The sequence below is a fragment of the Lynx rufus genome, unplaced genomic scaffold (assembly GCF_022079265.1).
Source record: "Lynx rufus isolate CCGP_SWC_20201006 ecotype Redwood Valley unplaced genomic scaffold, mLynRuf1.p SCAF_1, whole genome shotgun sequence".
Taxonomy (NCBI): Eukaryota; Metazoa; Chordata; class Mammalia; order Carnivora; family Felidae; genus Lynx; species Lynx rufus.
Window position 1 is genome coordinate 204,532,569 of NW_025814823.1, and position 27,298 is coordinate 204,559,866.

The 27,298-nt window shown below is 40.9% G+C and overlaps 1 protein-coding gene across 3 annotated transcripts in view; it reads left to right on the forward strand.

Moving 5' to 3' along the window:
• Positions 1 to 2,234: 2,234 nt before the first annotated feature.
• Positions 2,235 to 27,298, forward strand: part of PAIP1 (poly(A) binding protein interacting protein 1) — a 30,273-nt gene continuing 5,209 nt past the window's right edge. Inside the window, exons 1-9 of one of the 3 annotated variants that reach the window (XM_047092911.1) lie at positions 2,235 to 2,409; positions 3,778 to 3,947; positions 13,111 to 13,296; positions 16,707 to 16,819; positions 20,096 to 20,207; positions 22,195 to 22,320; positions 23,366 to 23,472; positions 23,988 to 24,105; positions 24,871 to 24,925. In XM_047092911.1, coding sequence (XP_046948867.1) covers positions 3,849 to 3,947; positions 13,111 to 13,296; positions 16,707 to 16,819; positions 20,096 to 20,207; positions 22,195 to 22,320; positions 23,366 to 23,472; positions 23,988 to 24,105; positions 24,871 to 24,925 — 916 coding nt within the window. In that variant the 5' untranslated portion in view covers positions 2,235 to 2,409; positions 3,778 to 3,848. Of the gene's footprint in view, positions 2,410 to 2,696; positions 3,187 to 3,777; positions 3,948 to 13,110; positions 13,297 to 16,706; positions 16,820 to 20,095; positions 20,208 to 22,194; positions 22,321 to 23,365; positions 23,473 to 23,987; positions 24,106 to 24,870; positions 24,926 to 27,298 lie in introns of those variants that run through there. The other 2 variants (XM_047092896.1, XM_047092903.1) reach the window with 2 other exon arrangements.

Sequence of the window (27,298 nt, forward strand, 5' to 3'; positions counted from 1 at the left end):
TCTTGGCATTTTTTAAAAAAGTAGTCTCTCCTCCCAATGTAGGGCTCAAACTTGCAACCCCAAGATCAAAAGTTGCAAGCTTTATAAGTGAAATTAGTCAGAGAAAGACAAAAATCAATATGACTTCACTCATATGAGGACTTTAAGAGACAAAACAGATGAGCATAAGGGAAGGGAAACAAAAATAATATAAAAACAGGGAGGGGGACAAAACAGAAGAGACTCAAAAATATGGAGAACAAACTGAGGGTTACTGGAGGAGTTGTGGGAAGGGGGGATGGGCTAAATGGATAAGGAACACTAAGGAATCTACTCCTGAAATCATTGTTGCACTATATGTTAACTAATTTGTATGTAAATTTAAAAAAATTAAAATGGAATTTAAAGAAAAGGTTCTAAAATAGGAAAAAACAAACAAACAAAAAAAAGAGTTGCAAGCTTTACCAACTGAGCCAGCCAGGTGCCCCTGGCCTCTTGGCATTTTGCATTATCTACCACCTGCCACTTAGTCCTATAACAGTCCCCAGATGGATATAGTCCTTGTAGTATCTTGGCACCTTTTCTGTAAAATGTGGGTAATTGGAATGGCTGTCTCATAGGATGTGAGGATTAAATAAAATGATAAAAGTAAAGCTCTTGAAACAATAGCTGGCACATACAAAATATTAACTATTGTTATTGTGATGAAGCTAAATCCATCCCTGTTATCTCTAAGTCTACTTTTCACATCTCATAAGAATAGGGGTAAAGTTACGTAACAGTAAATAGGGAGAAGGCACAGGATAACATCTCAATTAAAGATACCCTGTAAAGATACCCTGATGTCTCCATGGATGCATAGTAGCCTTAGTCTCAGATAAGAATGTCTCAGGTGTAAAGAAAGTGCTAGCCATCATCAAAGTTCCTAGGGGAACAAAAGGGTAATGAATGCAAACAAAAGCCTGGCACAGGTCGAGGGTATCTACCTAATGGAACATTAGGATAACTCACTCTCACTGTTTTGGAACATACAGTTTGTGAGTCCTTCCTGAAGAACAGAAAAGTAAGAAGTGACTGACCGCTACATAAAAGAATGGACTTCAATGTCCCCATCGAATTGTTACACTGTTGTCTTGTCTTTGTAATAAATACTCAGTGCTACAACATACTTATTATTTTAAAGATGAGGAAAATGAGGCTCAGAGAAGCTAAATCCCTGGCTTACCTAGGATCACACAGGCTTTAAGGGTCAAGGCCAGGATCTAAGCCAAGCTCTGGTCCACTTTGAATCCTACATTTTTCACCACACCAAAGAACCTTACTTTTTGTTGGCTTCCTTCCCTTCAATTTTTGCCAACAATCAACAGCATGAATCATTTATTTAGGATTGCCATAATTAAAGCCATTCTTCTCACTCATTTAGGTGAAGCTGTTAATATTGTTTTTATTAGTAAGAAGAGAAAATGGTTAACATGAGCTTTGTTCCTAATTGAAATGATTCTCAAGATGACAAGATTGAAAAACATTAAACCTGACTTAATATAAAGGGCTACAATCAGAGTTTGTGAGGATATTTCAGTATAACAGTAAAGAAATGAATTTTTTCTCCTTTTCATTACTTACATTCATTCTTCATTTGGCTGTCACAGCACCAGACCTGACAAAAACAATAATTTACACATAAGTAATGTCTAGAACTTTGCTGTGCAATGCGGTAGCCACTAGCCACATGTACCTACTGAACACCTGAAATGTGCCAATCCCAACGGAGACGTGCTCCAAGTATAAAATACACATTGTGTTTTAATTAGTACGAGAAAGGGGAAAACATCTCATTAACATTTTTTCTATTAGTTACATGTTGAAATACCATTTTGGATATATTCGGTAAAGTAAAATAGATTAAAATAATTCCACCTGTTTTTTTTTTTTTTTACTCGTTAATGTGGGTTCTAGAAAATTTGTAATTACATAAGTAGCTTGCGTTTGTGCTCGCGCTATATTTTTATTGGACGGTACTGGTAGACGACGAAAAAGAGGGTAATTTCATTGAAAGGTAGTGCATTTTGTGAACATTTCCGGACGGGAAGAGAAAAGAGAGAAGACTGAAGCCTGGGCACAGTAGGTAGGACCTACTCTGATAACTACCTTATGTGAATTGAAAGGGGCGGGGGAGAGAGGTGCATTTTGATTGCGTTCCCCCCTCCCTCCCCCGCGGCCGACCAGACAGGTGGCGGAGCTTCTCCCGCAGCGGTCCTTCCGGGCCAGTCCTCGGGCCGGCCGGCTCCGGGTCATTGAACACACCTGCGCGCCCACGGAGGTGCGCGTCCGCGAACCCTGGCGCTGCCTCCACGCCCCCTCCCCCCGTATTTTTATTTTCCTGGCATCAACCGTCAGTCTCGCACTTCTCTACCGAGAGGCACCGCGTAGGTAAGGCCTGCCTGGGGTGAGCACCCCTCTCTGCTCTCGGCCCGCCCCGGGGGGTGGGCCGAGATGCCCTCGCCCGGTCCCCGCGTCGGGCAGGACTGTCCGGCGGCCGGGAAGCCACTGGCCGAGCGGCCTGCTGGGCCGCCGCACCCAGCCCGCCACGAACCGCAGCAGACGCGGAGGACGCGCCCGGGGCCTCCGGGCCGCGGGGGGCCGCTGTGACCCGCCTTCGCCCCCGCCGCGCCGAAGGCGGGGGAGCCGGGTTTGGGGGAGAACCGAAAAACGGAGGGCAGCCGCGGGGGGCGGGCGCTCTGGAGCGGCGGGTTCGGCGGGTGCTCCGGCTGCGGTCCGCTCCGCCCGAGGCGCCAAGGAACCGCGCAGGGGCCCGCAGCCCTCCTCCTCCATGAGGCCCGAGTGAGCGCGGCGGCGAGAGCCGGCCCGCGGCGCCTCCCCCCCCCGCGTCCTCTCCCGAGCGCAGCGGCAGCGGCCCCCGGCGGCGGCGGAGGAGGAGCATGTCGGACGGTTTCGATCGGGCCCCAGGTGCTGGTCGGGGCCGGAGCCGGGGCCTGGGCCGCGGAGGGGGCGGGCCTGAGGGCGGCGGTTTCCCGAACGGAGCGGGGGCTGCTGAGCGGCCGCGGCACCAGCCGCCGCCGCAGCCCAAAGCCCCGGGCTTCCTGCAGCCGCCGCCGCTGCGCCAGCCCAGGACGGCCCCGCCGCCAGGGGCCCAGTGCGAGGTCCCCGCCGGCCCCCAGAGGCCTCCCCGGCCCGGGGCGCTCCCAGGTACGGAGCCGCTCTAGGGGACCCTGTCCTCCTGGGCCAACGCTTCCCCACGGCCCTTGGCGCGCGGCAAGGCCGGCGCTCTTTTTCCTTCTACTCCCCCCCCAACCCCCCCCGTTCCCCGAAAGCGTTCCCCGAGGGGCCCGGTTGCTCCGGGGTGGGGACGGGCCCGGAACGGGGTTTGGAAGGTGGCTGCCGGAATCCTTTGTGCGCCCCGGCTGGGGGGAGGGGCCCAATGCGCGGTCTCTGAGTTCTGCCGTCCGGGGAGGAAGTAAAAATCGCCTCCCCCTTCCCAGCCTTGGAAAGGGAGACCTTAAGCGTGCAACCACCTCTTTTAACTCCTTAAAAACGAAAAAAGGAAAAAGAAAGCCCTCGAGCATTCATTTAGGAGGCAGGTATGGCCATAAATGAGCTAAAGCAGCCTATTGTTCCTTTTTGCAGGCTTTCTGTATATATCCTGGCGATAACCTTAATATTCGTGACAGTTCTTGTTTAACTCTTAAAAACCAGTCCTTCTCCTGTGGCTTTTCAGCAGATAGTAAGTTGCTATACAAAGGAATGAACGCATCTAACACCCCGTTTTTCCTTTCTCAGAGCAAACGAGGCCCCTGAGAGCTCCACCTAGTTCACAGGATAATATCCCACAGCAGAACTTGGAGTCAGCAATGGCTAAACCCCAGGTGGTTGTAGCTCCTGTATTAATGTCTAAGCTTTCTGTGAACGCTCCTGAATTTTATCCATCAGGTTATTCTTCTAATTATACAGTAAGTATGCCTTCTTACTACAATTCTGGATTAATATTACTGGAATAACGTGATTATTACTTTATGTCATTAATCGGTATGCTGGAACTTTCTACTACACATAAAAACGTCATGAATTCTTTACACTCTCCAAGAAACCAGACAGATTCAGGAATATGTTTTGTGGTTTGTGATGTTCAAAATATCCATGTAAATTGAGAGTAGACCTTTTTGTCTTTTTTCACTGTATTCCCGGTATCTATAGAGTATTTCTAGCCTAGTAAAGGATATACTTAGGGCATTTTCAATATATAAAACTAAAATTTGTGTCCAGGGCCACCTGGGTGGCTCAGTGGGTTAAGCCTCCGACTTCTGCTCAGGTCAATGTCTCAGGTTAGTGAGTTCCAGCCCCTGATGGGGTTCTCCCTGCTGTCAGCACAGAGCTGGCTTCCCATCCTCTGTCCCCACCACCCCACCCCCCCTGCTGTGCACTCACACTTTCTCTGGTTCTATTTCAAAAATAAACATTAAATTTTAAAAAAACTACATTAAAAAAATAACAAAATTTGTGTCCAGACTAAGTGGATGATCTATAGAATAATGGCCTGGCAAAGCTGATTTTAAATTGGATTTCAGCAAGATAACTGAATATTCATTGGTAGTTTTAGAGTAAATTAAACCATAGTTATGCTGCGGACTAATTTGAGGTAAGTTTTTTAATGTTACACATCTGGACTCTATTATGTTAAAACAAGTGTTTCTGGTTGTAATTAACTAAAGAAACGTAGGAGGTTTTGATAGTGTTTACACAAGTATGAAGAACTTTTAAACTTTCAGGTTCATTTTTGTCAATAACTTAATAAACTGAACTCCTTTTAAGTGGGAGAAAACACAACACAATTGGGAATATGTCCTGGGTAAATGCATAGCAATTGATTGTAGATAAGTGGGGCAGGAACCATTAGAGGGTTAAAATGATAATACTTTAGCACAGAAGTCTTCTCTTTCCTAATTTCTTAGTTTTACTGACATTTAACCCAATAGTGTACATAAAGGTTAGCTCAAAGTTTTACAAAATGAACACTTAAGGGGCGCCTGGGTGGCGCAGTCGGTTAAGCGTCCGACTTCAGCCAGGTCACGATCTCGCGGTCCGTGGGTTCGAGCCCCGCGTCGGGCTCTGGGCTGATGGCTCAGAGCCTGGAGCCTGTTTCCGATGCTGTGTCTCCCTCTCTCTCTGCCCCTCCCCCGTTCATGCTCTGTCTCTCTCTGTCCCCAAAATAAATAAACGTTGAAAAAAAAAAAATTTTAAAAAACAAAATGAACACTTAAGCAACCGGTGTCCAAACCAAAAAAAGGAACATTAACAAAGCTCCCTATGTGTCCTCCTAATCATTACTGCTCTCCAGGTTAACTACTATTTTGATTTACAAGTTTTGCCTGTTTTCAAAGTTTATATAAAAGGACTCATACAGAATATATTTTTTTCACTTTTTTTGACATTCAAATTAATCCATGTTTTAGCTTATAATTGAAGGTGACTTAATCTAGCATTCCATTGTGAGAATATACCACAGTCCCATCTTGTCTGTTTTTGTTTTAACATTTGTCCCCTTTGTCTCCTCTAAAATTTTTTTTTAATCTTGAGGCTTCACGCCTAGCGTGGGGCTTGAACTCATGACCCTGAGATCAAGCGTTGCATGCTGTACCAACTGAGCCAGCCAGGCACCTGTTTCCCTTTGTCTCTTGATAAACATTTGATTGTTTCCACTTTGGGGCTATTATAAATAGGGCTATTCTACCCATGGGTACGTACCTAGGAGTGGAATTGCAGGGACATAGGGTGGTCAACTCATTTTTTTCCCCCCAAAGGTCTTAAGTAATCTCTACACCCAACATAGGGCTTGAAGTCCACATCAAGATCAAGAGTTTTATGCTCTACCAACAGAACCACCCAGTTGTACCGGTAGCCAACTTTAATGGAGATTGCCAAATAGTTTTCCAAAGAGAATGTTCCAATGTACACTCTGAGTAGTATGTAATTTCCACTTACTCTGCTTCCTTGTCAGTATTTGGAAATTTCTGTTTTTAAGTTTAGCCATTCTGGTGGGTATGTGGTATCTACTTGTGGTTTTTTATTAAATTTTAATGTTTGCTTATTTTTGAGAGAGAAACTGTGTGAGTAGGGGAGGGGCAGAGAGAGAGAGAGAGAGAGAGAGAGAGAGAGAGAGGGGCACAGAACTTGAAGCAGGCTCCAGGCTCCACACTATCAGCACAGAGCCTGATGTGGGCCTCTTACAAACTATGAGATCATAACCTGAGCCGAAGTTGGATGCTTAACCCACTGAGCCATCCAGGCGCCCCACTACTTGTGGTTTTAATTTGTGTTTACCTGATAACTAATGATGGCACACCTATTTTGTTGCTTCTTGGGTGGGGGGCAGTGCTTTCCTTCCATATTTGATAGAAAAGGTATGGAAAAACTGTACCCCATGTTTTAGAAACTCCATGCATCTTAGACTGCCGTAGGAAAAAGTTTTGGTGGGCATCTGGATGACTTGGTCAGTTGAACGTCTGACTCTTTGATTTCAGCTCAGGTCGTGATCACATGGTTCATGAGTTCGGGTGCCACATGGGCTCTTGGCTGACAGCAAGGGGCTTGCTTCAGATTCTCCCTCTTTCTCTGCCCCTCCTCCACTTACACTCACTCGCTCACGTGTGCACGCTCACATGCTCTCTCTGAAGATAAATAAACTTAAAAAACAAAAAAAAGCTTTGTGGCCGGGAAGGGGAAAGGATAGGCATTCAGAAAGAGCAGTTGATTTGATGTCAGTCATGTAAAATAGAAGCGAGGACAGCTTGGATTCTTGCCAAAAAGTTGTATTTGGCTCCGAGAGGAAAAGAACCATTGGAGAGCTGTGAGTAGTTGGATTAACTCTTGAAGAGCACTTTCAGACAGCCACAAACTGTTTCCCATTTGTCTCCCTGTTGGGCCATTTTATGATAGGGATGTGTTTTTTTTGTTTTTTGTTTTTTCCAGAGTTCTGTACCAACTAGTTTACATAGTTCAGGTGACTCCTGGGCTACAGAGCCATGTTGGTCCACTTATTTTGAGCCATTGTCCTCTGTGAGGCACTCCTTGATATCTTCTATTAGATTAGTTTCTTCTATGCTCAGTTGGCCAGAACAGATTGCAAACCAGAAGCCCATGGCTCCTGTGTGGCCTGCAGGTGTGTCGTCTTTGGCCCTCATTGTTTTTCCTTTTTTTTTTTTTAAAGGCCTGTTTAATAACCAACCAGTACTTAAATTAGATGTTGCAAATCTAAATTTTCTGGTTTCTCTTAAAATCATAAGATGGGGTTGTACCGGACTGTAAACTTTGCTAGAGCAAAAAATTGTCTGCAGCTGAATGGAGGCAGCCACCTTAGATGGAATACATGACCTCTAATTGCTCATTGGCTTGCCTCATTTGTTTGTAATCTGCCTCTATTCTATAATCATTCAAGATTGCTACCCCTGCTCTGGTGCATTCTCTAGTCTTCCTCATTTACCCTTTTAACCTCTATCAAAGGTAAGTGTTTTACTCTGTCTACTTAGTCACAGAATGGCAGTGTCCTTGGTTTCTCCCTGACTCTTAGGATAGGGTCTTAGGATAGGACAGATAACAGTAGCCATAATCCAAAGTTAGTTATATTCACTCACTCATTCAACAGATAGTTGGATTCTTACTGTGAGTCAAGCACTGGGGATACAGCAGTGAACAAAATAAAAGTGCCTTAAGTCTGCTTTGATATGCATGAAAATCTGGGTATCTTTGAACTGGATCTGTTCTCAAGTATTCATACTTTTTTCTGAAAGCCTTTATGATAGTTGCTTGTGCTTTCTCAACCCTGCCAAGATTCTGAACCCTTTTATCCTCGAGTCCTTCCTCTAATCCCACTGCTAGAATTTCCTGCTTTCTATGCTTTCTTACCAGGGAGTTCCTGTATCTGTCAACTCCTGGCTATTGCTTCTTCTCGGATCAACCATTACATCTTGAATATTTAATCACAGCTCACTTACAAGAACCAAAAATTCTACATAGGAATTCACAAAGCATTTATTAAGAAACAAAAATCCCCACCCGTCAAAATCCCTTCTTTCTTCTAAGAATGTTCCCCTCAAGTTACTGCCTATTTCTTTTGCCTTTCAATAGTGATGTTCTCCTAAATGTAAACTTATTCACTGTTAGTACTATTTTACTTCTCAGTGATCAAACCTCTGTAGGCTGATCCCCCTATTTGATTTGGTATTATTTTTGTGACCTTTACTGATGCTCTTTGGGTTTTAAAATCTATCGTCCTCTTTTTATTTATTTGTTTATCTACCTTGAGAGCACGAGCGGAGGAAGGGCGAAGAGAGAGAATCCTAAGCAGGCTCCATACTGTCAGTGCAGAGCCTGACATGGGGCTTGATCTCGCGAACCGGGAGATCATGACCTGACCTGAATTCAAGAGTCAGATGCTTAACCTACTGAACCACCCAGGTACCCCTAAAATCTATTGTCCTCTTAACCCTCATCTTAGTAGACTGACCACCGTATGATCTGTGCAGTTTAACAAGTCCCAGTGAGTCTGGTCCTGTGCTAGGGGCCAAGGGTACCTTTTCAGTCTTTTAGAAGTTCCTCTTGTTTTTATAAAAACTGAATATTTAAGATACCAATTTTAATTTTCCCTCTCTCTGCCTAGTGTTTCATTACTAAGACTGCAACCATTGTTCTTTCAGATTTCAACTCCTAAGATTATTCTGTAGCATTTGCCTCTGAGCACCTCTTCTTTTTCCTTTGGCCACTGGGGCAGTGCTTTCTTCATCCTTCCAGTTTGCAGATCATTCCTTCTTCACTCAGACTGTAGTCCCCTGAGGTTCTTCCCCCCCGCCCCCCCACATTTTATTACCTGCCTTGGTGATCCTACCTGTCACTTAGAATCTGACCATTGCCTGTCTACTGATACTGAAATCTAATTCTTTCTGTGAACTCCTGCCTTGTGTTTGTTTTGACTTGTTCATAAGGATCTCACGTTGAAATTCAAGTATAAAAAAAGAATTTATCTTCTGCAAGCCTTTTTTTTTTTTATATTCTAACTAGCTGTGTAGGCCAAAAACAGTATATTGACTCCTGTTTGTCGTTCACACTCTTGCCCCCTTCAAACTAAAGTAGTCTTGACTCTGCCACTGTCTAGGTGTCTGATCGGTTTCCTTTTATTCCTGCTGCTTTGGATTAAGGTCTTCTCTGTACCAATGTATTCAAAGTATCTTCCATGAAAAGTGCATTGTCTAACCGTCCCTCCTAATCTCTTGGCACAGAATTCTAAGAAAAATAAGTAAAACTTCATCCCTCAGCTTAAAAGCCATTTAACTCCACATTTTGAAGACTGATGAAATTTGTACTTGGAAAAATCTGGTACTAGAGAAATAATGCAAACACATCGGAGTGCTGGTCTGTCCAGAATACTCTGTGCTTCCTTTTTTGCTTGAAATGGCAGCTTGTGAACCAGTCCCCTGTAATGCTTATAATCAGAACAGCTCTACTCTCCCTTCTTTACTTTTGGACTTTGGGTTCTCTTAAAAGAGTTCTGCTTCTTTGAGACTGCATTTTTGCCACAGTGAGTGACATTTGATAGAAACCAGAAATTAATACCTTCAGCTAGGGGCGCCTGGGTGGCGCAGTCGGTTAAGCGTCCGACTTCAGCCAGGTCACGATCTCGCGGTCCGTGAGTTCGAGCCCCGCGTCAGGCTCTGGGCTGATGGCTCGGAGCCTGGAGCCTGTTTCCAATTCTGTGTCTCCCTCTCTCTCTGCCCCTCCCCTGTTCATGCTCTGTCTCTCTCTGTCCCAAAAATAAATAAACGTTGAAAAAAAAAAAAAATACCTTCAGCTAGGACGTGTCGGATTCCTGCTTTTCTGTCAGTAGTAACAGGACACTCCAAATCTATAAAACTCTATATGTCAAAGTATTTTTAATGTAAAATGTATATGTAGCTAATATTAAGTGTATTTAATGTATGCATTTATAATGCTTAACTGCTTTCAGTTTTATAAAACAGTGGTCACTATTTATAATATGAACATTCATGGACTCCAGAGCTGTTATCCCTTGTCTATCTTTTCAGAAATTTTCACCGTCTCCAAATCTCTTAAAATTAAGCTGTCCTAAAATACGGTTCTGTTCTTTGCATTTAACATTAGTGATTTCTGTATTAATAGATGTAAATCTATCGTGTTTAAGTGGCTATTTAATCTATTACATGGATATAAGGTGGTATATTTAGCCAGTTCTTTGTTGATTGTTAGGTGGATTGTTGGCAATGAATATTCTTGTACATATGTCAAAGTTGGATTTTAAGCCTTTGTCAGTTCCTTGGAGTGTAGCATAGAGGTTAGAACCACAGGGTTTGTTCTGTGCTCAGTTCTTCTGACTAGCTGTGTGACTGCAGCAATTACTTAAGTTGGTACATGGTCTTTCCTTGTTCCAACCTTCTTTGCCCAATGGTTTTTCCACTGGCTTTCAAGCCAGTCTTAGTGTGGTCCCTAAGATTGTACGTGATTTCCCATCTGCCTCATTGATCTTGTTAGCTATTACCCCCTCTTCAGTGTCTGTTCTGGCTTTTCTTAAAGGTATCAGATAAGCACCTATCGTCTTGAGGCCTGTATGCTGCCCCCTTTTTTTTTCTTTTTTTTTAAATGTTTATTTTTGAGAAAGAGCACGAGTGGGGGAGGGGCAGACAGAGTGGGGACAGAGGATCCGGATTGGGCTCTGCTCTGACAGCAGCAAGCCTCCTGTGGGGCTTGAACTCCTGAACCCTGAGATCACTACCTGAACCAAAGTTTGACTTTCAACTGACTTGAGTCTCCCAAGCGCCCTGGGGCCTATGTGCTTTGTAAGCCTCAGATATTTGTATGGCTGGGTTTATTTTTTCTTTTCATCTTCAAATGAGATGTTAACTCTTCTGAATCCTTCCCTTTTTTTGTTTTTGCTTTTTTTTTATTCCAATATAGTTAATCTACAGTGTTATATTACTTTTAGCCCACCTTTTTTCATAGGATATCCTAACATGTGAATAATGTCTTCCATGGTGGAAGATAAGCTCCACTGGAGGAGGACTTTGTCTCCTTTGTTCATGCCAAGACAGTACACCCCCCAGCACCTAGAACAGTGTTTGGCACTTAGTAGGAACTCAACAGTGAACACTTTTGAATAAATAACCAAAGGTGACTTAACTGCTCTGGGTTCATTTCTTCCATCTGTGCCAAGTTTTTTAGGGTTAAGTGAGACAAGCTTGCAGAGCTCTTAACAGTGTCTGTCGCATATTATACATAGCTTATTAATCAGGGTATCCTCTTATATACCAAGAAGTGTGGAGTTTTATTCTGTTTTTCAGATGCTTTTAGGTGTGTTTCTTTAGGTATGAGAACATGACTGTGGCATTTGTAATGTTTTACTGTTTTCCCAGAAATGTAGAAATTTGCTGAACTCTTAATGCCTTACTATGTGCTAGTCACAGGTCTAAGGGCATTTACTCATTAACTCATTTAATCTTCAGTCATATAGGTGTAATGTTTATGATGAATAAATTTGAATTTCATCAATGTTAATTTCTTTATTTTAGAGTGGAGTCATTTTTAAAATTTTATTTTTTAATTTTTTTGATGTTTTTATTTTTGAGAGAGAATGCAAGCAGGGGTGGGGCAGAGAGAGAGGGAGACAAAGAATCTGAAGCAGACTCCAGGTTCTGAGCTGTCAGCACAGAGCCCAACGTGGTGCTTGAATTTGTAAACTGCAGCATCATGACTTCAGCCAAGGTCGGCAGCTTAACCGACTGAGCCACCCAGGTGCCCCTAAAATTTTATTTTTTTTTTAACTAAGCTCTGTACCCAACGTGGGCCTAGAACTCATGACCCTGAAATCAGGAGTCTCTACCAACTGAGCCATCCAGGTGCCCCTAGAGGAGAGTCATTTAATTTGCATTCAGTTTTGAGATCAGAACATTTAATGTATCAGTTTACCTGCTCTTCTCAACAAACGCTATGAGCATGATATGGGCACGTGAATCTGCTCTTCCTGCAGTTGGTCTTATTTCCTTAGTGTGTCTCATAGTACATGCAACTAATGTAAAGTAGCATCCCTTTAATTTTCCTAAGGAAAATTTGGACTCCTGATTTTTTTTTTTTCTTTATGCACTCACTGGCTTTAGAACCTAATCTCTTCATAAAATGCTTCTGTGTTGTCATAATTCTTTCATGTGGTTTCTCATTTGACTCCTTTTGGAAAAGGGTAAGTTTCATTAGTATAATTCTTATTAGGTCATAACTATTAAGCAAATTTCAGAATACTTTGGTTGGTGTTGGAGGCATTGCAAGTATCCAGGTTGATAATCGCATCTGAAACCTTTTGCAGTACTCAGCCTGTTCAGCCTCTTGCCATTTACTAAAAGACTGAAAATTACCAAAGGTGATCGTGGTAAAACATAGTTGGAAACTGCTACAGTCAAGGTTGGCTAGAAGCCTGGATATAGCAGCCCAAGTCTGCCAGTTACACTGTGGTGAAATTTGTAGTCCCTTAACTATATATTTCTCTGTCCTTGGGAATTAACAGATGACAGACCTTACTGGGTTCTTTTTTCAATATAGAAATTGTTAAATAACTGTAAGAATATGAAGAGTGTGATGACACCCCCCCCCCCCCCCCCCCCCCCCCCCCCCGCCACATGGCCCCAACAGTTAGGTACCTGTGGCCTAACTGTGGGCATTCTAATGTCTCTATCTGTGGCCTCTTCTCCCTTCCCACTTTGAAGCAAATCTCAGTTCTTGTACCCATAAATAGATCAAAATCTTAATTTTGATATTGGTGTTATAGTAAAATATTGGTTTAAATTTTGTCATTCATCTTATAAATCTGCCAGGGATGAGAAGACCATTTTCCACCCAGTTAGGTGGTGTCCTTCTGCTTTAATGTAACACTTCGGCTATTGGGGAAGGAAGAATAGTTCAGTGGACTTAATTTTGCCAAAGAAAATAACAAATTTTATCGTGTGAAGGATCATTTGTTCGAGAGACTTCTCACCTTAAAGCTGCCTTAGTTTTATTTTAGCCAGTTGCAAGGATTAAAACGGTTTTTTTGTTTTGTTTTTTTTTTTAACTTTTGATCTATAGGAATCCTATGAAGATGGTTGTGAGGATTATCCCACTCTATCAGAATATGTTCAGGATTTTTTGAATCATCTCACAGAACAGCCTGGCAGTTTTGAAACTGAAATTGAGCAGTTTGCAGAGACCCTGAATGGCTGGGTTACAACAGATGATGCTTTGCAAGAACTTGTAGAACTCATCTATCAACAGGTAGGTTGGCTGATGGCATGGGTGATCATCAGATAGCTTCCTTGAAGCCCAAGAGTGGTGTTGCTCCTTCAGGGAGGCCAGGTTCATGTTTCCTGGCTTCCACACTCCTTAACTCTTTAAGGTTCTTGGGAGCTCTCAAGTCTCTGTGGTATAAAATCCCTGTAGTGGGGATCTAGGGCTGGAGCCAGACTGGAGATTCAAGGCTCTGTACAGTCAGAAGGAATGTTAAGACATTTATGAAGAAGGCTAGGTAAGTATCCTACCTTTTTTCCATCCCACTCTGTTTCTAAAGGATCTGAAATTAACTGTAGTTCTTTTCTCTTAGGTGTTGAATTATATAGCATTTTTGGATTAAGAGAAAAAAATCATGGGAGAATTTTTTTGCCTCATAAAGGAGTCATTTAAAAAAAAAAAAAACCCATAAAACACTGTTGAGTCTTAACATTAATGCTTATATCTTAAATTTCCAAGGATTTACATCTTAATTCCGTAATTCTAGATTGTTCACACAAAGTTTAGTTTTGATCCTAGTGTATTGATCAGTGATACATTAAAGCTATTTTAAGGGGGGCAACTAGATAACACTAGATTTTGAAGACCAATTTAAGGGCAGTGTTTGAAACTGACCAAAAACAGTGGGAGGGGACTAGAATTATAAACACAAGTGTTATTTAAGTCCTTGCTGAAAGAGCAACTTGAATTTGGAGTATTTGGAAGGGTGATCATGGTGGCCGGTTAATCTGGAGTATATGGAAGGGTGATTATGATGGCTGGATAATTTTCATCCTACTTAGTGTTTCATTTGATTGCTTTTACAATTGGTTCTGGGTAGTTCGTGGACCCCTTGGTATTACCTGGCAACTCTCAGGTTTGGAACATGCCTGAGATTTTACGAAGATAGAATTGCTCTATTTGTCCTCATACCTACTTTTGGCCTCTAGGTAGATTGCAACGGATAGGAGAAGAAAATGGAGAAATTATACTTGAAATTGCTTTTCTGGTTTCTCTTCTGTTTTAGTTGCAGCACTTCATAGGCTGCCTGGTTCTAGTTCTTCAGGGCTGGACAAAAGGATTGTAGCCTGACAAACTACAGTTTTTGTGATTGTCTCAAAGCCAATTCTTAGAATATGTATTCCTTATTTTAAGTTTTGATACTCTGTGTCAGTGATACAGGTTTTTACTTGTTTTTACATTTCATTGAGGGAATGTATAGTAACAGAATGCCTGTTATAAAAATGGCAGATTAAACCTACATATTCAACTTTGATTCCTCCCCTAATACTGCTAAAATGACGGGATTTTTAAGAAGCCATAAGCCTGTAGGGGCTGAGATGAGGAAGAAGAGATGGAGACTAGAAAGCAGGTGGGTGAGTGGTAACTGACTTGGCAGATCTAAAAAAGTTGAATTCCAAGCCAGTGGGGAAAACTGAAAATCCCTCCTGATTTACTGAGTAGAGCCTTTGGAAAGCTCTAGGACAAGGTTGGAATGAGACTAAAAAGATTGCTTGGAAATCTTTAAAAAAGAAAAAGAGAGAGACCCTCTCCCTCTTTTTGCACTGAGTAGCCAGTTTGAAGTTTTATTGTAACCCTTCTTGAGAAGTTCTTGAAGGGAAGTACTCCACCAAAAAGAATTAAGCCAAGGACAAAGATGTAGAAACTAGGAAACTGCATTTTAGAGGAGCGGCTAAGTGGATTATCTAGATGGTGGTGAAGGAGATCCCAGGATGATGGCCAGGCTTTGCTGGCGTAGGGCAGAAGGCTCCAGGCATGATTCCTGGTAAGGTGAGCATAGCTGCTGTGGTTGAAGATGTTAAGAAACTTAAAAACTTGTGAGTTTAGGGGTAACATCAATGAGACTTAAGAACAGTGTAGAAAAATTAAGTCCAGGGAAAACAAAGTTGTGTAGGAAAGGAGAAATCTGTGTTATGTGGTCCAGCCATAAATGGAAACACAAAACCAATCAGATCATGGTATAACGACATTGGTAGGTGGAAAGATTGGCAAATAGCAGAATGGAGTGGTGTTACGTGAATATGCAGAGAAAACTGGATATTCCTTTTCCATGGTGGGAAACTCGTAAGAAATAATAACTAAACCGAAATCCCGGAGCATGGAGCTACAGAGGTTGAAACCTTTTCAGCTGAAAGAATTGAAAGTGGTTGTCTGTGGAGTGTAAAGGTGAGGTGTAGTGTGGAAGTATGACATTTAATAACAAGCCTTGTAGAGCTTCTTGCCTTTTAAGTTGTATGTGATAATTTTAAAAGTAAACTAAAGGAAAACCGGCAATGTCCATAATGGGAAAAGTATGATTTTTGAATTTCAAGTCTTCTGTGGTACCAGATATGCATACGTGATCTCAGGAGAACCCAGTCTGTCTGCTGTGATAACAAGGGTCCCTTGTGAGCAATGAAATAATTAGAAATAAAAAGATCTAATTATAACATAGGTACTGTATGCTAGGCAATGCTAAACATTTAACATGTAATGAATTAACTCACTTAATCCTCCATGGTTGCAAGGTATTACTTTTCTCCCTTATACACATCTTAACAGAAGTTAAGTGACTTGTCTAAGATTTACCACAACTCCGTAAGTAGACTCAGTATCGGGTCAGAGGCGCATCAGACCATCCGTTACATCTATACTCTCTGGTTAGTTACTACCTTTTGTAACCTTGGTCGAGTCCCTTAGCCTTCTAATGTGTTACCTAACATTGGGCAGTAAGCTATGTTGTCTCTACTGTTCTTTAAAAGCTGTAATTAAAGTTAAAACTTAGTTTCACATAGCCAAAGCAGTACTATCTTCGGTACATAGTGTCTTGCACTGTCTTAGTTTTTGGAAGAGCTTCTCATTTCCTCTTTACCCCAAGTGTTTTTGGAGTACTCTTTAAGTGTTAATCTCTCATACCAGGTACCATTTATCACCTCTCCTAGGAATCAAGCAGAAGCCCATGGAGGGTAATTGATGTCCAAGGTCTCCATGCAGGCCTGGGAATGTTGTTCTGGACTGCTAGATGCCAAAGTCTCTGCTATCCTTGCCCTAAAAAACACCATGAAAAAGAATCGTTTGGCAAATACTCTTATTCATAATTAGCACTGTGCAACTGAGCACATGTATACATCCTATGCAAAAATTGGCTAGTATAAAGAGATCTTCTTAATTTGCTTTCTGGTAACCTCAAGCAAATTGTGGGGAGAACTTGCCTTAAACATTTTCCTTTGTTCTTGTTCTTGGTATGAAGTTGGGAGGGAGCGTTAAACTTAATTTCCTTACGCCAAACAATAAAGACTTGTTCATTTGTATGATGTCAGTTTTAGGGGTGGAAATGTTTTTCTTAGAATGTTGCTGTTAAGTATTTGCATTAATAACAATGTATTTGTGTTACAAACAACTTTTTTTCTTTTTGAAAGGCCACATCTATCCCAAATTTCTCTTACATGGGAGCTCGCCTGTGTAATTACCTGTCCCATCATCTGACAATTAGCCCACAGAGTGGCAACTTTCGTCAGTTGCTGCTTCAAAGGTCAGTGTGAACATATGAAGTTAAAGGAAAACTTTAAACATACTAGAATTTGACGATTCTTTTCTAAAGACTGTGTGTATTATGGAAAGTTGCAGGGGAAGTTAGGGTGGACCATTCTTTCTTGTATTATAGTATGGTATGTACTGTTAAAAATTTATAGTCCCACATATCAGTCTCTTTTTTTCTGTAATGATCTCTGCTTTTGGTTTTGTGCTTAGATGGCCCTTCATGTTGCAAGATCTTAAATATGATCACTTATGTATTTCTTAGTACTCTGTACTTTCAATTTGAATAGGTCCTAATTGCTACAGGCTGAACTAGTTTGAGTTTTATCCCTACCATTTTTAAAATGATCCATTTCCTTACTGATTTGAACTGTTAACTTCCTTAAACTACATCCTAATATTTGGGTTTCATTATATTCCATTTATTACTTGTTCTATTTTTATTTTATTATGATACTATTGAAAAGCTCTAGTTTTTTAATACTTAGTATATTAGTCTCCTTCCCGTAGTTTTTGGGTAGAGTTTCCTTTGCTATTCTTGAATGCTGCTTTTCTCCAAAGAACCTTAGAATCAACATGTGAAATTACATCTTTTTGATATTACTAGATCTTTTTGGCATGACTTTGAATTCATAAGCTAATCTAGGGAAACATTTTCTTATTGGAATCATTTTATTCAATAACAGGGTTGTCTTCAAGTTTATTACAGTTAGTCCATTAGTTCTTTAAGGATACTTTTAATGGTTGTAGTGTATTCCATAATTTGGTTAAATTGCACTGGAACAGAATAAGGATTCCAAAAGTGACTCCAGAGACTCTTGAAAATAAGGCTTTTGATGAAGGTCCTACTTCAGATATGTATGTAGAAGGTAAATTGTGCTGCTGACAACTGGCTAGCCATTCATTGGGGGTAGAAAAAAGATGGGTTCCTGTCTACACTAAAATATATTTCAAATCTGTAAAAGACTCAAAAGTGAAACACTAAATACTAAGAAACTAACAATTAAATCTTAGGTCTTGCTTAAAAGGGCTTTACCAACCTATCCATAAGTCCTAAAACAAAAGATTAAACCTAATTACATATAAATTATAATACGGGGTGGGGAGGAAGGGTCCTAAATTTATATGAAGGAAAGAAAAAACGGGAATTTGTAACACATGGCAGTGAACTCATTTATCTAATATGAATGGCAATGAACTCATTAATATGAAAAGGGGGGCCTCTTAGGAATGAGGTAAGAAAAAAATAATTATTTTAATAGAAATATTTGAAATGGCTCTGAATAGGTAAAATTTGAGAAAATATAAATGATAAAATTCTAAAAACCTATTTAGCCTTAACCTGTATTTATAGTTCCTGGAAAGATATGAAAGTGGGCACTTCTAGAAGCTTGCATGGCAGAAAGGCTGGCTTCTGTTCCTGTGGACTGCTCACCCCTGGCTGTACGTTAAAGTTACCCAGAGACTTAAAATAGGGCTGAGACCCTGTCCTCATTGGAAGTTCTGATGTAATTGGACTGAGGTGGAGCCTGGGTTTTTTAAAGCTCCCCAAATGATTGTAGTCTGTAGCCATGGTTGAAAACCTCTTCTGATTCTCTTGACTCTACCCGAGCTTGGAGCTTCCATAGTACTGTGTTACTGTCGGAGATATTAACGTAAGTGCTAATCCTTTAACAAGTGAAAAGCAGGGCTTGATTCTGTTACCTAACTTAGAAATGTATACATATTTAGGAAAAAAGAAAAGTTACCTTCATGGCCGTTATCTCTGGGTTGTAGTGACTTTATTTTTTATATTTTTCTGTTTTTAACCTTTCTGAAATAAGCATGTATTGCCTTTAATTAGGTCTTTAGCCTAAAAAGATTAGTTTAGAGGTGTGGGTTGTTCTCCTCTAGATAACCATTGCTGCTCAGGGGTACGAATTTACCTTTGCATATTCATTAACATATCTTAATGTATAATAGGATAGTCATTGCACTTAGAAAACAGATCATTTCCTTGAAACTCCTACCTACAAGGTCATAAAAGGAGAATAGCCCACAAGGTGTTTGGATAACTGGCATTAATTAGCTCATCCTTTCCATTATTAAACGGGGTGTTTTATTTAGAGATATCCCAACTTTTGTTCCAATGAGGAATTAATGTTTAGAGAGTAACAAATATCTGACTCAAACGAAATGTTGCTTATTTAATGTAGCTTCTAAGCTATAAGTCATATAGACACAATAAACTGTACTGGGTTTATGGTTGATTCACGGGCTGATCCAAGGTAAAATCTTGGTAAGCAGTGACTTTTTTTTTTTTTTAGGAAAAGAGAAATTTTTTTTTTAATTTGACATAGCCAAGCTAAATTGGTCCCTCATACATGGAAGCCATTCAGTCTCCATAAACCCCTACTTCTGTCCTTAAAAGAACTCTCAAAAAATCAGCTTTATAAAACATGACTTTCCTAGAGTCTTTCACCACCTTCTCAAGAGAGATAAGAAAAAATATTTAACACCAAATTGGTAAACATTTAAAGTACATTTTAAAAATCTTTTTAGTAGCAACAGACACCATAATTCACTGACATGGGTTATGACAGGTTTATTGTGATTGTTTTAGATAACTTCTAGGATGGCAGATGGGCCAAGTGGAGGGGGGCAGTGGGAACAAAGCAAGGGAAACTAAGTTATTTGGTTCCTTTTGGTCTCTGGGATATTGAGACCAAATTCATTGCTTTCTGTTTCTATGTGAATTTCAATTGGAGACTTTTCATTTCTCTGATTTGTGTAATGGAGGTTAAAAGAATAATGGGCTTAATAAAAATTCATTGTATTTTCAGTTGGGGACCCATCTATACATGTTTCTTAAGATGTGTTTTAAAGTTCAGAATAGAACTTTTCAGAAAAATTCAGAATAGAACATTTTACAGAGATAATTTGAGTAAAAACAGTGCTTTCTTGACAAAAAGACTAGAAGACAAAGGTGAGGCAGTTTTTCTTTGTGGTGCCAATATACGATGTACCTCATGAAACCTATGTTGCTTAAACAGATGACAAACCTGTGTTGCCTAAACAGATGACAAAATAAACGCATCAGTTTCTTAAAACTAGGAACCTTAGTATGAAAAAGCGCTGCAAATTCCAATAAACAGGAACACTTCTTATCCTAAAAAATCAGAAGATTGTACTTATCTCTTTATTGCTTGTGAACAGTGAAACCAACAGATGGTCGTCTTGTTTGTACAAAAAACAAAGCAATGTGAGATTATAAAAGGTATATCTTCATTAGGTGTCGGACTGAATATGAAGTTAAAGATCAAGCTGCCAAGGGGGATGAAGTGACTCGAAAACGATTCCATGCATTTGTACTCTTCCTGGGAGAACTTTATCTTAACTTGGAGGTGAGGACAAAGTTTGTTTGTTTTGTTTTTGTTTTTTTTTTTTTAAGTACTGACAAAACCTGAGAACATAAACTGACCTTGGTAAGGAATTTGTATTTGCGTTACACCTTTACGACATTAAGGATGAAGTTGAAGAGGGGCGAGGGGAAAGAGAAATGACTCCGTACCTGCAGGCAATGGTGTGTGTGTGTCTTAATGGAACGTCTGTAATGTTTGTTTCTCCTGTTTGTGAGGAGGGTGTTGACGTCTGTAATGTTTGTTTCTCCTGTTTGTGAGGAGGGTGTTGGGAAGTAGTTACTGGGAATTTTAGTCTTTGTGTACTTTTGGGAAGCCGTGGTTTCAATGCAAATTTAAGCTTTTGAAATCATACTTTCTTGAATCTTCACACATTTCGTATGTGGACTTTAGATGGTGGTTCACAAGCAGTCTATAGCACACAAAGCTTGGAGTTAGAAGTGGGGACAGGAGAATTTCTGGGGGTTTTTCCTACCCAAATTCACCCAGAATTACAGTTCTTGGTCCCATTTTATATATGAATCTTCCACATAAAATGCATTTATCTGAAGTATAAACAAGTTTGAATTGGTGGTATACTTGAGTATGTGCTTGTACTAGGCAACTAAGTGCTGAATATTACTCTGTAAAGGATTTGCTTTTTTGATTAGTTAATCCCATATATGGGTTATACCTGCTTTAACTTTGATTTGAAGACTTAATCATAAACACCGCTGAAAACACCCATGAATCCGCTATCAAATGTGCATCTGTTAGTGCATCTAAATGGTCTCTGTCCGATCTAGTGCTTAATTTACTATCCCTTTTTACCATAGATGGACATAACTTTTAAAAAACATCTCCTGCATTAATCTTTTTCAGTTTAATTTTTATATAAGCCAAAATAAGAGCACTCATCTAAAATGTGCTGTAAGGGGCGCCTGGGTGGCTCAGTCAGTTAAACATCCTACTCTTGAATTTAGCTTGGATCATGATCCCAGGGTCGTGGGATCGAGCCCTCTTCAGGCTCTGTGCTGAGCATGGGGCCTGCTTGGGATATTCTCTCTCTCAAGAAAAAAAAAATGTGCTGTAAATGAAGAGTCCTTTTAAGAATGCCGTTGAGTGTTTACCCGTGTGGAAGTAATGATGCCATGTCTGCGAGAAGTGTAAATAAAGATGAGGTATGGCTCCTGAGTCGGAGTCTCTTCTGGCTGGAGAGCTAAGACACTTAGACCATTCTGATGCCAAACAGTATTTTTAAATAGTCTAAAAAGCAGAGTAAAATGCATGTTCCAAAAAAGGTGGTATCTTAATAGAACAGAGAATGTTTTATGAAACAATAATTTATATAGGAGGCTTAGATTATCCTGATCATATGTATGATAAATGAAAATTTTTACCTGTAGTTTTCGGTTTACCTGTTTTTTTTTTTCCTTTTTATTTTGAGAGAGTGTGTGCAAGAGTGGGGGAGGGGCAGAGAGAGGAAGAGAGAATGCCAAGCAGGCTCTTTGCAGGGCTGGAACAAAATGTGAGATCATGACCTGAGCTGAAATAAGCATTGGACGCTTCACCAACTGAGTCACCCAGGCATCCCTGAGGTTTACTGGTTTTATTAGAAGTTTTTGGTTTTTATTATCTTCTTTGCTGTTTATTTTTGAGAGAGTGCAAGCAGGGGAGGGGCATAGAGAGAGGGAGACACAGAATCAGAAGCAGGCTCCAGGCTCTGAGCTGTCAGCACAGAGCCCGATATGGGCTCGAACCCATGAACTGTGAGACCATGACCGGAGCCAAAGTTGGACACCTAACTAAGCCACCCAGGCACCCCTATTAGAGGTTTTAAATACATGTAAAGTAAGTCTAATTTTGTGAAAATACCAGAGGATTTCTGTCTTTTATATTGTTTAACTGCAAACACTTATTTTGCCAACATACTGGACCATTCACTAATCTGTGATATTTTGGCATGGTTGCTTTTCATTTTCTTTCCCAAAAGATCAAGGGAACAAATGGACAGGTTACAAGAGCAGATATTCTTCAGGTTGGTCTGCGGGAGTTGCTGAATGCCCTCTTTTCCAATCCTATGGATGACAACTTAATTTGTGCAGTAAAGTTACTGAAGGTAGGTTTGACTTCTGTTTCTCTTGAAATTCACTGTTCTACCCCATTTGTATATGATTCAGAGGACGGAAAGTTTGCATAGTATGCGTGTGAATTCAAAATTAAGTTTGTACTCTAAATGTTGGCCTTTCGGTTTACTCTTGAATTTAAATATTGGAAAAGCAGCATGTACTGTTTTTTTTAATGGAATAATCCAAATGTAGAAACAAAAAATGGAAGTTCTTCACCCCCATCTCTAAATTTCCTTTCCTTCCTTTCCCATGTCTGTATGTGTGCCCTTATAAATAAGATCTTTCTTCCTCTTTGTGACTTGCTTTTTTATGATCTAACAAAGATCTTAGATCTTTGGCACAGAAGATTTACCTCTTGAATCACTTCATCTCCATATGTGCAGTTGTTTGTGTAGGTTCAGTTCCCACACAGAGTGGGTGGGTCAGTGAGCATTGCATCCTTAAATTTGATGAATGTCAAATTTCTCTTCTAAATACTAAACCATAGTACATTCCTACCAATGGTGAATGAGTACATTGCTTTCCCCATATTCATATCAATGATGATCCAACTGGTCCTAGTTTGTTTTGTCATGGGTAATGAGTATAAACAAAAATTTCATTTTATTTTGCATTTTCCTAATCATTGGTGAATTTAACCATTCCTTCATGTTTGTTAGCCATTTTTGTTACGATGAATTACCTGTGTATATCCTTAACTCACTTTTTCAATGATTTATATTTTTGTTAATTCAGAGTTTCTATACTTGCATATTTCAATAAGTGATATGTTGATTAAAATCTTATCGCCTATTTTATTCATACAGGGAGTATACCATATAGTCATGGACACACAAAACCTATGATTGAGTTTCTCTCCGTCAAGAAAAACAGAGGGTATAGAGATTTCCTGCCTGTTAGATGGTAGAATATAATTGGGAATATTTAACTTGCCAAATTTATTTTGTTCAAAGAATGCTTGAACTGCTGCTGATACTTCTTTAGGATTTCTGTACTTCCTTGAATTCCAAATCTTACTGATCCCTGCTTTTTTAGTTGACAGGGTCAGTTTTGGAAGATGCTTGGAAGGAAAAAGGAAAGACTGATATGGAGGAAATTATTCAGAGAATTGAAAATGTTGTCCTAGATGCAAATTGCAGCAGGTAGGTAGATGGCCAGTAGATCTCCATTTCTTTTTCTGTGGGGTTTTTAATCTGCTATATATCATCAGAAGAATTAAAATCTTCTAGATCTAGAAAAAGGTTTTCTTTAAAGATAGAATATCTTACACATGGCTTCTGCTTACCTAGCCATTTTTGTTCAGTTGTGTTTATAAATGGAAAAAGTTAAGATTTTCCTGTGGTAAGATAGGAGTTCATTAAAAAGTAAAATGATTCGGACTTTAAATTATTCAGTAAATACTTCGGTAAAGTACTGGAAGTCCAGTGCAAAGTCCAGAGGCATAAAAATGTGGAATGGCCACTACCTTTAAGAACCATATAGTCACAGATGGAACAAATATCAAGACTGCTTAAAGTACAGGAAACATCTAGAAAATCAAAGCACTTGGATATACATGTTAAATTTATAAAACAAAGTTTTAGGAGTCTCTGGTATTCTGGAGTCTGACAACACTTCTGGTGGATATACTTAACTCCTTTTCACCTTCTGTCTGCAGAGATGTGAAACAGATGCTCTTGAAGCTTGTAGAACTCCGGTCAAGTAACTGGGGTAGAGTCCATGCAACTTCAACATACAGAGAAGCAACACCTGAAAATGATCCTAATTATTTTATGGTATGCCAATGTTTTCATTTTAAGTTTTGCTTGTTGCTTGGCTCCAAATTTTGGAAATTTCTAGATGAGTTACATAAAGATAGTCTCAGAATTTAATGCCTAATAACTTTTCATTGGCTTCGGGTCACATGGCAGCCAGCAGACTAGGTAAATAGGAGTAGAAATGTGGAATCCTCTAGGGGAAGGGTGAACTGGAGAAGGATCCATCCAGTGGCAAGGGAGATCAACAAGGCTTGGACTTGGTTGAGTAGAGGGATTCTGGGAAGCAGTTCCAGAGAATTTATAATCAAGAGTCCCAGATCTCAAACTATTACATTGTATGTTGTAGTAAGTTAAGAAAATAAAAGTGGTGACCAGGCCAATAATGCCCTGAAGCTCCCAACATAACCAAGCATAATGCAACTATGCAGGACTGCTTCTATAAGCCCAGTCTTGGAAATTCTTTTAAAAATGGTGGGGAGGGAAGAACCACAACTAAAAATAAGCTGACACAATGCTAATCACAGTGTACCACAAAACAATTCATCACGAGTGTGACCGAGAATAGACAGCAGGGTTAGAGCCACAAGAACTTGAGAGAATAGAAATCTGAAAACCATGGACTTTCCCAATGAAATGAAAATGGCTATTAGGAAGTTAGGTTTTTGCTTGTTCTTGCATTATCAGATGCAGATGAGTGATATCAGCCATGCTTCATTAATTAATGTGCTTTAAAAAATTAATTTGGAAATGGTTACATATTTGTATCACTTTGATTCATCCTAGAATGAACCAACATTTTATACCTCTGATGGTGTTCCTTTCACTGCAGCTGACCCAGGTATGTTTCCAGTCCTTTTCCCCCCATTTCTTGGTAAGCTAGCAAACTACAGGAAATCCTACCCTTACCACCCCAAAGTTGTAGCTTTCTGAAGCAGTCACTTTCTTCTGAAATGCACGATGAATGTCCATCTCCTATGGAGTATTCTTTACAGTGCCCACTTTGACCATTTCAAATGGAAAGTCTAATTCCATGTATAGAATCTTGTCACCCTGACAGTGAAGGATTGGAAGAATTCTTCAGTTAAATGCAACCATGTTTATATCTTCTCTAACATTTCATTTTTATACTGTAAGCTTTCAGTTGGTTAGAAGGGAAAGATGGTTCTAGTTCACTACATAGTCTACAGTGTTCGTTACTGTGGGTTCCTACTAGCAGATACTAAGAGTTACATGGGTTTCGTTAATAGTAGGTCAGAGTTAATTAAAATCTAAATCTCCGCACACTTCCCCTTCCGGAAAAGAGACATTTATAGAAAGATTGCTTTCATTGTGACCAGTGGGATTGCAGAATGAGCAAGAGAAATTTTTCCCGTTTGATACAAATTACAACCAGCTTGTTGGGAATTTTCCCATCTGTTTCCTCTGGATAGCAGGTGCTCACTATCCTGTGCCTCAGGAAGTGGGAAGAATGCTTAACTTTCAACTTTAAACTAGGAAAACATTCGGGACATCTGGGTGGCTCAGTCGCTTAAGTGTCTGACTTTGGCTCAGGTCATGACCTCACAGTTTGTGAGTTCAAGCCCCACATCAGGCTGTGTGCTGACAGCTCAGAGCCTGGTGCCTGCTTCAGATTCTGTCTCTCTCTCTGCCTCTCTCTCTCTCTCTCTCTCTGCCTCTCTCTCTCTCTCTCTGCCTCTCTCTCTCTCTCTCTCTCTGCCTCTCTCTCTCTCTCTCTCTGCCTCTCTCTCTCTCTCTCTCTGCCTCTCTCTCTCTCTCTCTCTGCCTCTCTCTCTCTCTCTCTCTGCCTCTCTCTCTCTCTCTCTCTGCCTCTCTCTCTCTCTCTCTCTGCCTCTCTCTCTCTCTCTCTCTCTGCCTCTCTCTCTCTCTCTCTCTGCCTCTCTCTCTCTCTCTGCCTCTCTCTCTGCCTCTCTCTCTCTCTGCCTCTCTCTCTCTCTCTGCCTCTCTCTCTCTCTCTGCCTCTCTCTCTGCCTCTCTCTCTCTCTCTGCCTCTCTCTCTCTCTCTCTGCCTCTCTCTCTCTCTCTGCCTCTCTCTCTCTCTCTGCCTCTCTCTCTCTCTCTGCCTCTCTCTCTCTCTCTGCCTCTCTCTCTCTCTCTGCCTCTCTCTCTCTCTCTGCCTCTCTCTCTCTCTCTGCCTCTCTCTCTCTCTCTGCCTCTCTCTCTCTCTCTGCCTCTCTCTCTCTCTCTGCCTCTCTCTCTCTCTCTGCCTCTCTCTCTCTCTCTGCCTCTCTCTCTCTCTCTGCCTCTCTCTCTCTCTCTGCCTCTCTCTCTCTCTCTGCCTCTCTCTCTCTCTCTGCCTCTCTCTCTCTCTCTGCCTCTCTCTCTCTCTCTGCCTCTCTCTCTCTCTCTGCCTCTCTCTCTCTCTCTGCCTCTCTCTCTCTCTCTGCCTCTCTCTCTCTCTCTGCCTCTCTCTCTCTCTCTGCCTCTCTCTCTCTCTCTGCCTCTCTCTCTCTCTCTGCCTCTCTCTCTCTCTGCCTCTCTCTCTCTCTGCCTCTCTCTCTCTCTCTGCCTCTCTCTCTCTCTGCCTCTCTGCCTCTCTCTGCGCCCCTCTGCCTCTCTCTGCGCCCCTCTGCCTCTCTCTGCCTCTCTCTGCCTCTCTCTGCCTCTCTCTGCCTCTCTCTGCCTCTCTCTGCCTCTCTCTGCCTCTCTCTGCGCCCCTCTGCGCCCCTCTGCCTCTCTCTGCGCCCCTCTGCCTCTCTCTGCGCCCCTCTGCCTCTCTCTGCGCCCCTCTGCCTCTCTCTCTGCCCGTCTCCTGCTTGTGTTGTCTCTCTTTCTCAAAAATAAAATAAACAATTAAAAAAATGTAAATTATGAAACATTCCAAAGACCTAAAAACCACAAAAAAAAACTGATTTATTCACTGTCAAGGTTAAACCAATGTCATTTTGCCATATTAATATACACTTTGGGTGTTCTTAAGGAAGTGAAACCTTACCGGTGACTAGTAAACCATTTTGTTCTGTGACCCCATCCCTACCTCCTGGTAGCAGTCCTTCCACTGCTTCCCTCCCAGAGGTAGTTACCATCCTGAAGTTGGAAGTCATGGTGAGGTCTTTTTACTTGATATGTCTGTAAACGGTGTGTTTTCGCACAAAGCATTGACGTAAATGGTATCTTATTGTGTACATCTCTTGCAACTTATTTTTTTATTTAGTATTTTTAGTATTTATCCATGTTGAGGTATATGTAGCTT